Genomic DNA, 15,578 nt, shown 5'->3' with positions numbered 1-15,578 from the left:
GAAATGTCAGATGGAAGCCAGTGACCTTAAGCTTGCCATTCCTGAGGTTTATTTTGCACGGTCCCCCAGAACCAGTTTATCCTATCAGTTGGGAGGAAAGACTGCATTTTGCCACAGGTATGAATGGGCTCTCACATTTAAAATAGCACACATATTCAGCCTGACAGTCCATGCTGGCTCTCAGGAGAACAATTACTTCATCCTATCAGACTCCCTCTCCATATTTCTGTTTATTCCTCCAACATATTCTCTCTCCCATGTGTAAATTGGCCCTTTTGATTTTTGCCATGAAGCTATGCAGATTGACATTTGAAACTCTAGGTTAGGTACAAGTTACAAATTCAAGTTGTATATAGCCATTTTCATTTGGCATGGAATATATATATTTTTTAATGACCATTATTTCCCATCCCACTGCTTCAGGATACTTAGCATCATCCTCAGGTTTTCCCAAAACATAACTACAATAATCTACCTTTTCTGTTGCCCAGTTGGATGATTACCAGCAGAGTTACTGAGCCACAGGCAAAAAGCCTATTCTAAGAAAAACAGCTCTCACTACTAATGGAAGTGAAATGCATCTGTGTACAACAGAATATATTTGTGTAATTTTAAATTTAGATAAACAGCACAGTAACAGGCCATTTCGGCCCATGAGTCTGTGCCGCCAAATTTACAGCCAGTTAATCTACACCCCCAGTAGGTGGGAGGAAATCAGAGCCCCCGGGGAAAATCCACACAGACATGGGGTAAACGTACAAATTTCTTACTGACAGCACAGGATTCGAACCACAGTCCTAATCGCTGGCATTGTAAAGGCGTTGCGCTAACTGCTAAGCCAACTGTTTTCATTCTTTCTGTCAATGGCTCTTTTATTGCTTTATTAAAATATTTTAAGATACACTTGGTAACATCCATACACACACGTACTATATATACATGAAGTTATATGTGAGTGTGTGGGTGTGTGTTTTATATATACTGAATCTATATCTATCTCTCGCTCGCTCTCTATCTATACACACACATGCTGGTATATAAATACTTTTCATCTGTTTAGATTTTAAGCTATAGTGCCTTGATTTTAAACTTGTAGGCTAATCTTGTGACACTGCACCTTTTCCCTTGGAGTACTTGGTCCAGGTTGCTTGCTGTCCTTAATAAATCTTATTTCCTCAATCTCAGTAATTTAGTGTCACTCCTCACATTTGCTGACCTTGCAAGTATATTTACTTAGCATGGAATTCTGAATGACCATATTGCTAAGTTAAGGAGTATGTGGGGTCACTGCAGTCCAAGGAGACTCATCAAAATCAAGTTCAGACTTTGATTGTGGAAGAATGGAAAAGATTCCTGTTATCTACTGCACAATATCACCTCAGATTAAGCAAAGGGTGTAGAAGTGCCCTTCCAACCAACAGGACCAAATCAATCATGTTTGCTGTGGAATTGGCTCTGAGTTTATAATAATGATCATCACCTTATTTTAATCTAACACTAAAAGCATATTTTCCTTTTCCATTCTTGCATATGCGTTTGCCTGGTGTCTGAATTTACCTCTGGTATTTGTCTCTATTATGTCATATTGTGAACATTCCACCTTGTAACCAGCTGAAGAGAGCTATCCACGCTCATTCCTGTTTCTGAGGCTGATCCAGTGCTTTGTAAGTTATGGTACGGTTTTCTTGCTCCACCAATGTTCTTTAGGAATTTCTCCATGTTTTCCTTTACAACTATTTACCAATTACTTTACATTTATCTTCTCCAGTTACCCACTGCTCAATTAAAGAAAATTTATGGTTCCTCTTAACTCTGTATGAGTTACATAACTTTCTCCACAGTCAATTCCAAACAAACCTAGTCTAGGCATTCGGTCGTCATAATGATAATTTTCTAGTCCTGGCTCATAAATGTTTTGTGAACACCAATACGTTCTCTAATAATAACAGGTATACAGTACTCTAATTCTGGCCAATCTAGTGTTTACTTTTAAGTGACCATCCCATTTCCCCTCCTGAGTGTTGTACCTATAACTCAGTAAATGACCTGGTTAATGAAAGGAAGGAACATTCTAAACTACCTTGTGCATTTGTTGTGTTGTATTAGGGATCTTTAGACTAAAATTCTCCCTATTTCTTTAGCTTGTTGGATCATAGGAGAGTGAGATAGATATATAGAGCTACATTAAATCATGCGGGGAATAGATAAGGAGGCTCTGCAAGACTTGGTGTTCTGAGGAGGTCTGATCTTGGAAGCTAAGCAGACTCAGGACTGGTCAGTACTTGGAGGGGAGACCACCTTGGAACACCAGGTGCTCCCTTACGTGAGACAAAAGTTGAAGAATTTAATAGGTTTAAGGTGAGGGGAAGAAATGATTTTTCATACAATTTTTTCACACAAGGGATAGTAGGTATATGGAACAAGCTATCTTAGGAAGTGGAAGAGACAGGAAAAATTATGATCCTTAAAAGACATTTGAACAATACATGGATAGGAAAGGTTAGAGGGATATGGGCCAAGTGCAGCTAAATGGGACTAGTTCAGAAAAGACACCATCAGCATGGACAAGGTGGGCCAAAGGGCCTCATTTTATGCTGCATAGCTCTATAGCTGTTTATCTGAATGGCATCACTTATTATGAACTCTTGCCTTGAATGCTGTCTTCCCATGTAATGCATCAAATCTGGAGTAGATTTTATTTTCTATTTTTATGTGCATCTGACTACTTGATTGAAACCTTCTACAGTTTTCAAGTTTCTTCCTTGTCCTCATACTGATGGTGACTATTTGCACCATCTGCAAGCATGCTAATCCTTCCCCTTAGGTTTACATGTGCATAATTGACAAAAATAATGAAAGCCATACCGTCTCCTGTGGAACCTTGCTGGAAACAGCGTTCATTCATAAAAGCACCCATTGAGCATTACCACTTGATTCTTGCCCTTGAGCCAATTTTAGATCTAACGCTGTTTTCTATTTGGTCAGAAATAAAGGTCTATTAGATCAGTCTTTCATCCGAGACCTTAACAAAAGCCATGCTAAAAATCCATGAAAATTATATCAAACATGCTACTGCATTGATCCTATTTGTCACTATCTCAAAACAATAATTCAGGGTAGTGACCTTTTCTTCACAAATCTGTGATATCCATGACAAATACATGCCATTCTAAATGATTGAATCTATCCCAATGAATTTTCCAATAATTCTCTCACCATTAAAGTAAGGTTGATTGTTTTATAATTACTTGGTCCTTCACTTTTTTACTCAAACTTTTGTCCATAGCAGTGTCAGGACCACATGAATCGCCAGAAATTGGACAATGAAGATCAGAGCTTCTGCTATAAACTTTCTTGCTTATCTTCACAATCTAACATATTTCACTCAGGCATTTCCTTCCTCTCTCTCTCTATTTATTCTATACAATCTTTCATATTACACTTCCTTAACAATGTCCCATTACTCTTAACTTATCTTCAGCTTGCTATTTCGTTTAATTTTGCTAAAACCCTTCCCCAGTTGGAATCTTTTTACTCCAGAACTTTTAATTCATGAAATACCTTCTCTTTGACTTGTTAAGGACCAATTTGTTTTCCTCCATATAGAAGGAGTATTCCACTCACATTTACAATGATACTGTCCCAGTTACCATTAGTTTAATAGAATCCTGGACCATACAGCACCTCACTTTTTTAAATTTCTCAGACATTTCCTAACACAATTGCTCTTTTTTACATACCTTTTAGTGTCAATAGTATGCTCTACTTGTGTGATTAGCCCTTTTTTTGTTTTCCTTTTTCATTTCTCCAGTCTTATTTAATGAGCCTTCTGTCATATTATCTCTCCTTGGAGCTCTGATTTTTTGGTCTTTTGGGCTCCCAAGTTTTTTTTTAATGCTCCTTCTGCCTCATTTACAACTTTTGTTTCTCAGGGTGTTGAACCATTGTTCCTACCTTGTTTTAGTAAAGGCTGTGATATTATGATTCCAAGTATCAATCTGTGCCCTCAGCTCATAGCCAGATTCCTTGTAACGAAGAATGTACCATGAGAAACTACCAAACTCATTCCTTAGTGTTTTCCTACTTTAATTTCCTGTTTTTTCCATACTCACTCACTGATCCTCCTCTCCCCAAGCTGGCTTAAACTCTTCCTGACAGAAAGTTTTCCCTTATTTACCCTAGGGTAGTAGAACCTGCCCATTTTGACTACCTGCCAACCGCCCCTCCCCACCGCAGCCTCTGCTTGTCTATGCATGACCTATTTTTTCTCTCATTCATGCACGCAACTTGATATAGTAAAACACACACAAATGCTGAAAGGACTCAGCTGGTCTTGCAGCATCCATGGGAGGTAAAGATATTACCGACATTTCAGGCCTGAGCCCCTCCTCAAGGTATAAGCACTGAGAGAAAGGAGGAAGATTGGGAGGGGTCGGAGTCCAGACCAACAGACAAGAGGTGTTAATTAGAGGTGTTCATTCTCTTTTCATTTAAAACAGTGATTCTCAACCTTTTTCTTTCCACTCACACACCACTTTAAGTAATCCCTATGCTATAGGTGCTCTGTGATTAGTAATAGATTGTTTAAGGTGGTATGTGGGTGGAAAGAATTTTGAAAGCCACTGTTTTAATCATACCTAATTGATTCGTTATGTGCAGTTTCATAACTCCAAAGGAAATGGGCCAATGACAATTTTTCTCAAGCAAAATATTTCAGTAACAATTGGGTCTAGAGCAGTGGTTCGCAATCTCCCTCCCTCACTCACCTACCACTGTAGGTAATCTCTTACCAGTCACAGAGCACCTTTGGAATAGGGATTACCTACAGTGGTAGGTGAGTGGGAAAAAAAGATTGAGAACAACTGATTTAAATCCTCTCTCTCTCTCCTCTCTCTCTCTCTCTCTGTTCATTTTTCCTTCAGCCAAAATAAATTCTTGCCTTTTCTGTTTTCATGTAGTCATTGCTATGCAACTTGATGTGTAGTCCAGTGGCTATTAGCTTTATGTATTACCAAGCTTCCTTTAATATTCTTGTGAGTCCACATTCTTCCACTGATGTCATTTGTGCCATAAGAAGCAGGAGCAGAAACAACCTGTATTATCCCTCAAACTTGCATCACTCTTTAATAAGATTATGGACAACCTGATCCTGGCCTCAGTTCTTTTTCTCATGGTCCCTATGATACTTGATTCTGCTAAAATCATCAAAGTGCCCACTCGTTCCCCAAAACCGTTAAATCCCCTATCATTGCTTTCCAAATCTTTTTATATCATCCACCCACCTTTCCTATCCCCTGCTGTCAACTCTGTCCAGGTGAAACATCAATCTTTTTGTATTTGGCTCCCCCATCCATTGAAAATTATATCACTCCTGAAATACTCAAGGAGTGGGTCACAAGTCAGTTATAAACTGGAATAAGATCTCCTGGCTCCTGTACTCCTACAGAGATGGTCAATACATCATTTGCTTTCCTAGCTGCTTGTTGCAGATATGTTTACTGTCGGGCGACTGCTGTACAAGGGCATCAGATCCTTGTGAACATCAATCTTTGTGAACACCAAAATGGTGAACTTCAGATTTATCCACATTACCTTGCATCTGAGATGTATTTGTGTGCTTGCTCAACTTGTCTAAATCCTCTTTGCATCCTCCTCAAAATGGTCAATGCAACCCAGTTTGTGTTATTTATTAAATAGGTTAAGCTATACATTTTCCAGGTCATTACCCTAACTTGCCATAATTCGAATGCCAATAACATTCACCAACCAATCATTTACTTACAGTCCTACAACTTTGCTCATTATTTTTGTAAACAGCTTTGGGACTATTTTGTTTTTGCACTTGCTCTCTCTGGTGTACTCTTTCTGAACCTTGTTTTTTTTTTAAAATGCAGACACTAGAGTGAGACCTTAACCTCCAACTGTTGAAAATGCTGTCACTGATCCACAGCTTGTGAAGATGGAAAGTCTTAGATGATCGTCGTTGAAACTCTGCTTTCTTCTCATGGATATCTGTGCCACAATTCCTAGCTACTACTCTTACCTTTTTACTTTTATCTCTTCTCTTGCACTTCCCAACTTGCATGACTTACTTACCCATTTCTTCCCACAGCACAGGCTTCTGTCGCAACCTCCTGCTGCCACAATCCATGTTTTGTCTTAGAGAACAGACACTCGAAAATTTAGCCTTGTTTAAAGGGCCAAGCAGACTAAATGCACAAAAGACCTGAACTAACTTGTGAAGAGTTTCATTTATGTGAATCCTGTGGAGAGATAAAGTGATTTTCTCAACCACTTCCACGGCAAATGTTTGCTTGGCCATACACTTAGTTACAATTGTGGTAGACGTTGTAGTGATTATATATTACTTTATTATTTTTTGGCATTTGGATGGTATGGCAAGGCCATCATGAGGGTTATTGCCCATTCAGAATTGCCCTTGAATTGAGTGACTGCTTTAGTCATTTCAAATGGCATTTAACAATCAACCATATTGTATGAAAAGTGCCAGCACATAAAATATCGCTCTTATATTCTCTGACATCTGATCCTGATGGGTATATTTAAAGCAGAGGTTTATGGGTTCTTGATTAGTAAGGGTGTCAAAGATTAGAGGAAGAAGACTTTGTTAGTGTCAGGGATTTCTCAGAAAGTTGCAGGGTAAGAGTGTGGTAAGTTTTTTTTTGTATGAAATAATTGCTGACTGGTGTATTATGTGATACATAATTTAAAAAAAAATCTTTCTTCCATCTTTATTTAAAAAAAGAACCAGCCAAGTCTAATTTATTCCCTTTTTTGCCACATTTCACTTCAAAATTGTATGACTGCTAACCTTCATCCCTTAACTTCAAAGGGCACTTCTTTGACATTGCTGAACAGCGAGAAGAGAGCCGCATTCACTCAAGTAAGTGAGCGGTGAAGCTTTTATCTTAAAGATTTTAGCAAGTGGAAATAATTTTTAGGTCTGGCAAAGCAAGAAAATAGGAATGTTTTAAATCTGTGTCTACTCACTGATAGCTTTCTTTCTGATTTAAAATTAATATCAGCCTCACGGTTTATGTTCATTCCTCGGAATCCAGAGATTGTTAACTCAAATATTGCTGCTTTGTAATTTGATGTCTGGCTACTCTAATTAAGATTGTGGAATCAATTAAAGTAACTACCCCCCCACTCCAACCTCCATATGTTATCATGGAAATTATAAGTAGCTACAAAATGTAGCAGTGTGATGACAGCCAACGATAAGTTCTGGAATATAAATTTGCTCTTAAATTTTTGGCTGGGAAGAGGACACTGGATATTTAAAACTTTTTCTTTGAATTTAAATATGTATTATTGATTTGGGAATATGCCTACCTCTTCTCAACAATGAAAGAGAAAAGTTGAGAGGATTTGGGTGTAATGAAAAGTCAAACCTGAAAAAAGTTTCTACATGTAGATGTGGTCACTTATGGTTTGAAGGAATGCAAAGATCCTGTTGTTATTCTGATGAAGATTCTCCATGTGAAATGTTAAATTTTTTTCTCATTCTATGGGGTACCTTTTTGGAACTGGTTACCTTTTGTCCTATCTTTTTATTCAAAGCCTCTGCAATATTTGGAAGGAAGGATGTAGATAAGTGAAGGTAATGCATAGTGGGCCCTGAGGAAAGAGGTTTAAAATTGTATTGAAAGCTGGGACCAGGACCCCTGTTAGCATCAAGGAGGCAGAATCCTAATAATTCAGAAATTAGAAAAGGTTCAGGCTGAGAAAAATTGGTTTAACAAAGTACTTTAATTTCCAAATAGTGTAGATCGTAAACAGCTGAGATTCTATTCATCGTAGTTTTCAGGATTGTATCTTCTAAATGTACACAAAATGTTCTATTATTCTACAATATATTTTAGAAGCAAGACAAAACTCGCATTTGATTTTGTATTATTTGGTGGAACATGGGGGCAGATCATACTAAATTTAGCAATGCTTATTGTTAATAATGTAACAATGATAAAGTCACATATACCAGAGAAATTAATAATGAATGATAATGTAGAATTCACAGAAGGTTTTAGGAAATATCTAGCCCTGTAGATGAGCAAATTCACAGGGATTTGATAGTTTCTGCTGCCTGGATTTTAAGAAAGTAGGGAAGGAAATTGAAACTGTTTTGATCATTAACTTCCAAATTACTTTTACATCCAGAATTCAAAATTCTAGTTTCCTTTATTGTCATGTAATAGTACAGAGTGTGTAATATTACACAAAATTGCCTTCTGCCTATCATAATGCAAAGAATCATTATTAGTGCTCCTGGTGCCATTAACAGTAAGAGAGAAAGAGAAGCAAAAGAGAGTCTCTTCAGAGTCACTGAGTGGATTGTCCCATTAATTTGGAAAATGGCACTCTTAAATTTACAAATGATTGAGAGAAACTGGGAAATTTTAGACATCCTTAATCTCTTTTGTGGGGAAATTGTTAGTATGTATTATTAAGAGCAGAGAACTTCATGCCTCATAAATCTAATTGCATCGTTCAAGAACTAATGAAGGAAAAACTCTTTCATAACATTTGAAAATTGCACAAAATATTGCAACCAATGAATAGCTGCTAAAGTACTATTGTAAAGAAGGAAGTTTGATAGCCATTGTTTGCCACACATGACAATTCTTAAGTATATGATGTTAAATATATTCAGCAAAAGAGGGCATTAGCCAAAAATTAAATGGCCTGGAACAGAAGGCAGATTATTGACCTGGTTAGATGGAAGAAGACGAGGCATAAGAGGTATAGCATGTTATACAAATATCTTGGCTATTCAATATTGATGTAGATAAGGGGTGGCACGGTTGGCGTACTTGTTAGTGCAACACCTTTACAGTGACAGCAATTGGAACCGAACTGGGGTTCGAGTCCCACGTTGTCTTTAAGGAGTTTGTACATTCTCCCCGTGTCTGCGTGAGTTTTCTCTGGGAGCTTCAGTTTCCTTCCACCGTTCAAAAACATACAGGGGGTATAGGTTAATTGGGTGTAAATTGGGTGGAACGGACTCATGGGCCAAAATGGCCTGTTACCATGCTGTATGTCTAAATTTTTTTAAATTAAATTAAAAAAAAATCCGAAGACACTCATTGCACATTGGTCGTAAAGTAAATAATGCAGTTTGAAACATGAAATGACAAAGAGGCATTGATAGATGGTGGGTGAGAAAAGGCTGGAGCACGTGAGGTCAGGCAAGTTTGAGGCAATAAAATTAAGACCAAAGAAAAATGCACTTCTTTATTGTTGAAACCCTGAGACAGTGGAATCCAAAGAGATTTGAGAGGTATTTACATGCAGATCTCTAAAGTCCTGCTACCCTGCAGAATTCCAATGACTAAGGTTCAACCACAATCTATTGTGCTCCAAGTTTGGTATTTGCACACTCTCCCTGTCACTCAAGGGGTTTCCTCCAGTCTAGAGTCTAGCCAACCAGTCTTGCAATATTTTAGACTGAGGGATAATTAGTAGAATAGATTATTTTTGCTGTTGGCAGATGCAGAAATAAGGGACGTAACGATAAAATCAGAGCCAACTCAGGAGATGAGGTGCAAAAATCTTTGGACAAATGATGCAGTGCAGAAATGCTCCTAGATTGAAAATATTCCTTCAATTAATTTAAAATTGAAGTATTCTCCCAGAATATAAAAGAATATAGAGCTGGTGTGTATGTGTAGGAAGTTGAGTTTCCAATCAGCCATCTCATTGAGTGGTGGAGTGGACTCAGAGGGATAATTGACATTATTTCCAATTTGTGAACCTCTTAAGCATATTAAGTAGTTGTGAAATGTCAAAGCTTCCATCTCGGATAATGGTTCAGTTTTGTCTCCGACTCACAAATCAAACCAAAAAAATTTTGGATTGCAGTGTTAATATTATAGTGTTTGCTTTCTCTGTTTATGCTTGCAGATTCCTCGGAAAACAGTTTATGACCAGTTAAACCACATTCTAATATCAGATGAGCAATTGCCAGAAAACATAATTTTGATCAATACATCAGATTGGCAGGGTCAGGTACGTGGCAATCTGGAGAGTATGTTTCTGCTGTATTATTCCTCAGAACAATGAGGGAGTGCTGCATTGACAATGATATCAGAGTGTTTAACTGGTCAGTATTACTTGAAGAAGACAGAGAAGTCCACTCAGTCTCTTGGCCAAGATTTATTATGGCCAAACTGCTGATCTGATCATTTATTTCTTTGCAGTGTTTGGAAGATTGCTGTGCACAGTTTGATCACCATGTTTCATGCATTATGACTGAGCAATGACTACACTTCAGAACATCTCCATTGGCTGTAAGGTGCTTTGGGATGTTCTGAGGAAATGAAAGCCACTGTGTAAATGCCAGGCTTTATCTTTAGTATGAGAGAGGTCAGTCTATTTCCAATTTAATGACTTGTGAGACTTAGTGATATGTCTAGCTTGATGTAGTCAATAGTCTGTTCATTCCCATTAGATCAATCAATCTGCCAGTTTCCTGCCTCTGTACTAATTAATGCATTGGTGCATTAATTTTCTGGCCTGAATACAATGCCTCCTTGAGTGAACAATTTTTTTCCTGCATCTTGTCCAGGGTACCTCTATTTGTATGCCTTAACTGAAGATGTTCAGATGCAATCTAATTATAGACTGTTACTCAATTAAGAGCCAAGTCCCATTGCTTTCTACACACCAATTCTGACTATCTTTTCCCCAATCCAAGTATATTGTCCAGGTAGGAGATTGAACCTACTTTCTGTGGTACAAAGATGAGCCTGCCTATTAGCCAAAGGAGCAGACTTTGTATATTTTATTTTGCACTTCTATATTATCTTTCATAACTAACACAAGTACTGTATTAAGTTCTTGAAAAAGACAAGTGACTTAAAGATTGTCAGCTCCAAACTATATTTGTTAAATCTGGTAACTTGTTGACTGGGGCCTGATTGAAATGGTTGTGAAAATCACTGGATTATTGCAGTTTTATAACTGCTTCCCTTCTGCCCTTCATGGAAGGTTGAAAAGGAACTTCTATCCTGTCTGTCCTGCAGGTGATGCCAATTTCACACTGCATGATTAACTCTGAACGTGCCCATGGTTGGACAATAAAATGTAATCTTAGCATATGTTGCTTATTTTCCAAAAACCTCAAGAGAAAAAAAAAGTACCATGGAATTGAATTGTTTATTATCGTAGGTATCGAGATACTGTTAAAGGCTTTGGCTCATGTGCTATCCAGGCAAATCAACCCAGAAAACACAACAAAGAGTGCAAAATAAAAGTGCAGAGTATAGAGTTACAGTGAAAACATTGCAAGGACAGCATTATTTTACTAATGAGAGGTTCATGACAGTAGCAGAGATTAAACTGTCCTTAAATCAAGTGTCCTTCTTTGAGTTCCAAATAGTTGCTGATGAACGTGGAAAAGAAACCATTCATTGAAGCCTTTCCCCTGCAGCAGAGTCTTGTGGTCAAGTTTCCATTAATTCCATCTTGGTACCACTGAGGAATTCTTAGTTAGAACTGAGACTGTAACACTTGATCAGAGAATAGGATATCTGTTTAATGATGTTTTACTATCTTTCAGTATGTCTCCGAGTTACTACAGAAACACAACCTCCCTATTGTGTGCACACATTCTTCAGCCGATATACAAGCAGCATTCACGACAATTGTTTCCAGGATACAACGCTTGTGAGTTGAAATGTTCTTGACTCTCATGGTTATTGATTATAATTTTATGTACGAGTTGAAAGGCATGTATTTGTAAATTTGTGTCTGTAATAGAACATGGAATCACCTTTAAGCACAAATATGAAATGGATTTGAAATTAGAATATACAGTTCCATGGGAAAATTATGTATTTTTTCCAAAGTAATTACATTTATTACACCTTTCTTTGCTTTCAAACTTACCGAAGTCCCTTGTAATCCCTTTTAATATAATAAAGTTTTACATTTTCTTTTCTCCATACCTTTATCTAACAAAAGTATCTGTTGAAGACTGGGTTTTAGAACAGTATAAGCAAAGCCTCCTGCCCAATGGAGGATTGTCCAACTCACTCTGCTAGTGATTTATTTGATTAGCTGTTGTCTCTGGGTCAAAGGACTTGGCCACAAGCAAGTAAAGCAAAATTAATTGTAATAGAGAATAGGTATGCATGAAACATGAAATTAGAACAGAATTTTTTCAGCAAGCTGAGTAGATCATGAGCATTTTAGAAAGAGAGAAAAAGAAACAACTTCTTCCCAGATGCTGTCTGTTTCACAAACATTACACCAGGGCTGACATGGATGGAGTGGTCTTTTAATGAAATGTTAGCATATTTAGATCTACTAACTCTGACAAGTCCATTCAAAATCATGGAAAAATGAGTTCAGATATAAAGAAAAGAAAAACATTAATGATTTATTTTAATTATCTGATTAGACTGGTAATTGCAAAAGTAAGAATACACTGACTTTTTACAGTTATACAGTTTCACACTGTTGTAATCTCTCAAAACATTCCATTGTACAATTTTTACATATTAACTAGTATAGGAACAAGTTGAGGGACGAACGTTGGCCAGGACTCAGAGAACCCATTTTTTCATCTGGGAAAAAAACAGAATGAGATAAGGGTTCTGCAATTCCAGTGACACAGGTCTAGATCATTGTTGCCTGTTGGCATTTCTGATGGCCTTGCAGGGGTCATACCTGGATTTCGCCTGACATAAGCGCATCAGACCTGGCCTTTGGAAGTGAGTGGACTTGGCAGTTTAGCCATGGCTTCCAGTTGGCTAGCAGTTTTCTACACACTTGTTGATGAAGATAGTTACAGCAGTGGGACATTTATTGAGGTTGATTGCTGCGTCCTTGAACGTAGACCAGTCTATTGACTCAAGGCAGTCACGTAAGATGTTGTCTGTTTCCTCAGTTCAATGATGTGCAACCTTTACTGCCAGGTCCTTGTGTCTCAACTTCTGCTCAGCACTGTACGTTGGCCTGATTTACAAAAGTACTGGCACGGTGCTTTGGATGGTTGTGTAGCAGTGGTCTAGGGTTTTAGAGCACGCTCTTTAAGTCTATTTGGGTGAAGTCCCTGGCTTTGGGGCATTTCCTTTCAAGGCTATTGATGGAGGTGAATAGCTTTCGACTGTCAGTACAGCTCATATGAACTCCTACGTGAGGTATTGGCAACACCACTTCATGATTAGATGGTCCAGGTCTGACTCCCCAATACTGACATGTTTGGGGTGCAGAGAGTCACCAGTACTGACAGGTTTGGGGGGCAGGGACTTGCCAGGTTTGGGGGACAGCGACTCGCCAGGTTTGGGGTGCAGGGGCTCGCCAGGACTGACAGGTTTGACGTGCAGGGGCTCACCAGGATTCACCAGGTTTGGGGGGCAGGGAATCACTAGGACTGATAGTTTGGGGGACAAGAATTTGCCAGGTTTGGGATGCATGGTCTTGCCAGGACTGATAAGTTTTGGGGGGGGGGGGGGGGCGGGGTGGTGCAGGGACTCTCCAGGACTGACAGGATTCGTGTGCGGGGGCCACCAGAACTGACAGGTTTGGGGTACACAGACTTGCCAGGGTGACAGGTTTGGGGAGCAGGCACTTGCCAAGACTAACAGGTTTGGGGAGCAGAGAGTCACCAGTACTGACAGGTGCCTTGATCAGACCATTTTCTGACCAAAGAAGATCAAATATATAACAAATCAAATCCCGTTTAATGTAGTGGTTAGCACAACACTTTTACAGGACCAGCGATTGGGACTGGGGTTTGAATCCTGTGCTGACTGTGAGGAGATTGTACTGGCGGTGGCAGATTCAAAATGTGCCGAACCACAGAGCACCGGATAATAGAGGTTCAACCTGTCCTTGCAGTGAGTGAGCTATGAAATGGGGCCTTGAGTCTGAGCCATGAGCCCTAATTAATTTAAGTCCGAAGATCCATTTCAAGACAGAAGGAGCAAGTAACACCTGCGAGAAGCTATCTCCCGGGAGAAGTGGAGATTCCAGATGAAAATGAAAACAACAAGGGACACCTGACAGCTGTGACAGGGGCAAAATGCCATAATCTACTACAAAACCAAATTTGGTGAAGTAGCAGATGGCAAAGCTTCACTTCCAGAGAGGAACTCAATGCCTTCTACACCTGATTTGATGACAGTAACAGCAGAAAAACCACCCCTCCGCACCCCCACATCCCCTGATGATCCCATCTTGTCCATATCTAAGAATGACACATGCTGCCTTCAGGAGAATGAATCTGAGGAAAGCATCTGACCCGGTTGGAGTACCTGGCCGAGTATTAAAAATTAATGCTGACCAACTTAGCAATGTATTCATGAATATCTTCAATATCTCACACCAGCAGAGTGTGGTAACCACCTGTTTCAAACAGGCATCAATCGTAACGGAGCCCAGGAAGAGTGTAGAAACCTGCCTTAGCAATGTCGACCAGTTGCGCTTGCATCAACAGTGAGGAAGTGTTTTGAAAGGCTGGTATTGAAGCATATCAGCTCCTATCTGAGTGGTGACATGGATATGTTCCAGTTCACCTATTGTAGCAACAGGTCTATGGCAGATGCCATCTCACTGGCTCTACACAAAGCCTTGAACACTTGGACAGTAAAGATGCATTTATCAGGATGCTCTTTATCGACTACAGTTCAGCATTTAACACCATCATCCCCTCAAAACTGATCAGCAAATTCTAAGACCTGGGACTCAACACCCCACTGTGTAATTGGATCATGGATTTCCTCACCTCCAGACCATCATCAGTGAGGATGAAAGAGCATCTCTTCTACAATCTCCATCAGTACCATAGCACCAATGGCTTGCATTCTTAACCCCTTTCTCTACTCACTTTACACCTACGACTGTGTGGCTCAGTACAATAACATCATATATAAATTTGCTGACAGTACTACGGTAGTGGGTTGTATAAAGGAAGGGGATGAGTCAGCATGCAGGAGGGAGATTGAAAACTTGGCTGAATGGTGCATCAACAACAACCTTGCACTCAATGTCACCAAAACTAAGGAGCTGATTGTTGACTTCAGGAAAGGAAAGCCAGAGGTAATCCAGTAATCACTGGGGGATCAGAAGTGGAGAGGGTGAGCAAATTTAAGTTCTTGGGAGTCACTATCTCGGAGGATCTTTCCTAGATCCAACACACTAATGGCGAAGAAAGCACGTCGGTACCTCTACTTTCTCAGGGATTTGCAATGACATCAGATCTCTGGAACGCTGCCGACAGAGAGCAGCAGCAATCATGGAGGATCCACGTCACCCAGCACATACTCTGTCTCGCTGCTGCCATCAGGAAAGAGGTATAGGTACCACAAGACTTGCACCACCATGTTCAGGAACAGCTGCTACCCCTCCACCATCAGACTCCTCAACTACAAACTCAATCGGGCTCACTTAAGGATTCTTACTTGTACATTTTATTGATTTTTTAAAAAAATTATCTCTGTATTGCACCGTCCGTTTGTTTACATCCGTTATCTGTTTACAGTTCTTTATTTGTTTAGATGTATATGCTGGGTACAATTTTTTGGACTAGCAATGAGTGGTAATTCTGCCTG

The 15,578-nt window shown here is 39.2% G+C and overlaps 1 protein-coding gene across 9 annotated transcripts in view; it reads left to right on the top strand.

The window, feature by feature from the left end:
- Positions 1-15,578, top strand: part of LOC138753762 (phosphofurin acidic cluster sorting protein 2-like) — a 301,705-nt gene that overhangs the window by 253,865 nt on the left and 32,262 nt on the right. For 8 of the 9 annotated variants that reach the window (XM_069917135.1, XM_069917136.1, XM_069917134.1 and 5 more), the window contains 3 exons: positions 6,854-6,904; positions 9,925-10,029; positions 11,582-11,688. In XM_069917135.1, coding sequence (XP_069773236.1) covers positions 6,854-6,904; positions 9,925-10,029; positions 11,582-11,688 — 263 coding nt within the window. The remainder of the gene's footprint in view (positions 1-6,853; positions 6,905-9,924; positions 10,030-11,581; positions 11,689-15,578) is intronic. The other variant, XM_069917137.1, reaches the window with a different exon arrangement.

The sequence above is a fragment of the Narcine bancroftii genome, chromosome 2 (genome assembly GCF_036971445.1).
Source record: "Narcine bancroftii isolate sNarBan1 chromosome 2, sNarBan1.hap1, whole genome shotgun sequence".
In the NCBI taxonomy this organism is placed as follows: domain Eukaryota; kingdom Metazoa; phylum Chordata; class Chondrichthyes; order Torpediniformes; family Narcinidae; genus Narcine; species Narcine bancroftii.
Note: the sequence above shows the minus strand (reverse complement) of the source record. Positions and strands in the feature narration are given on the sequence as shown.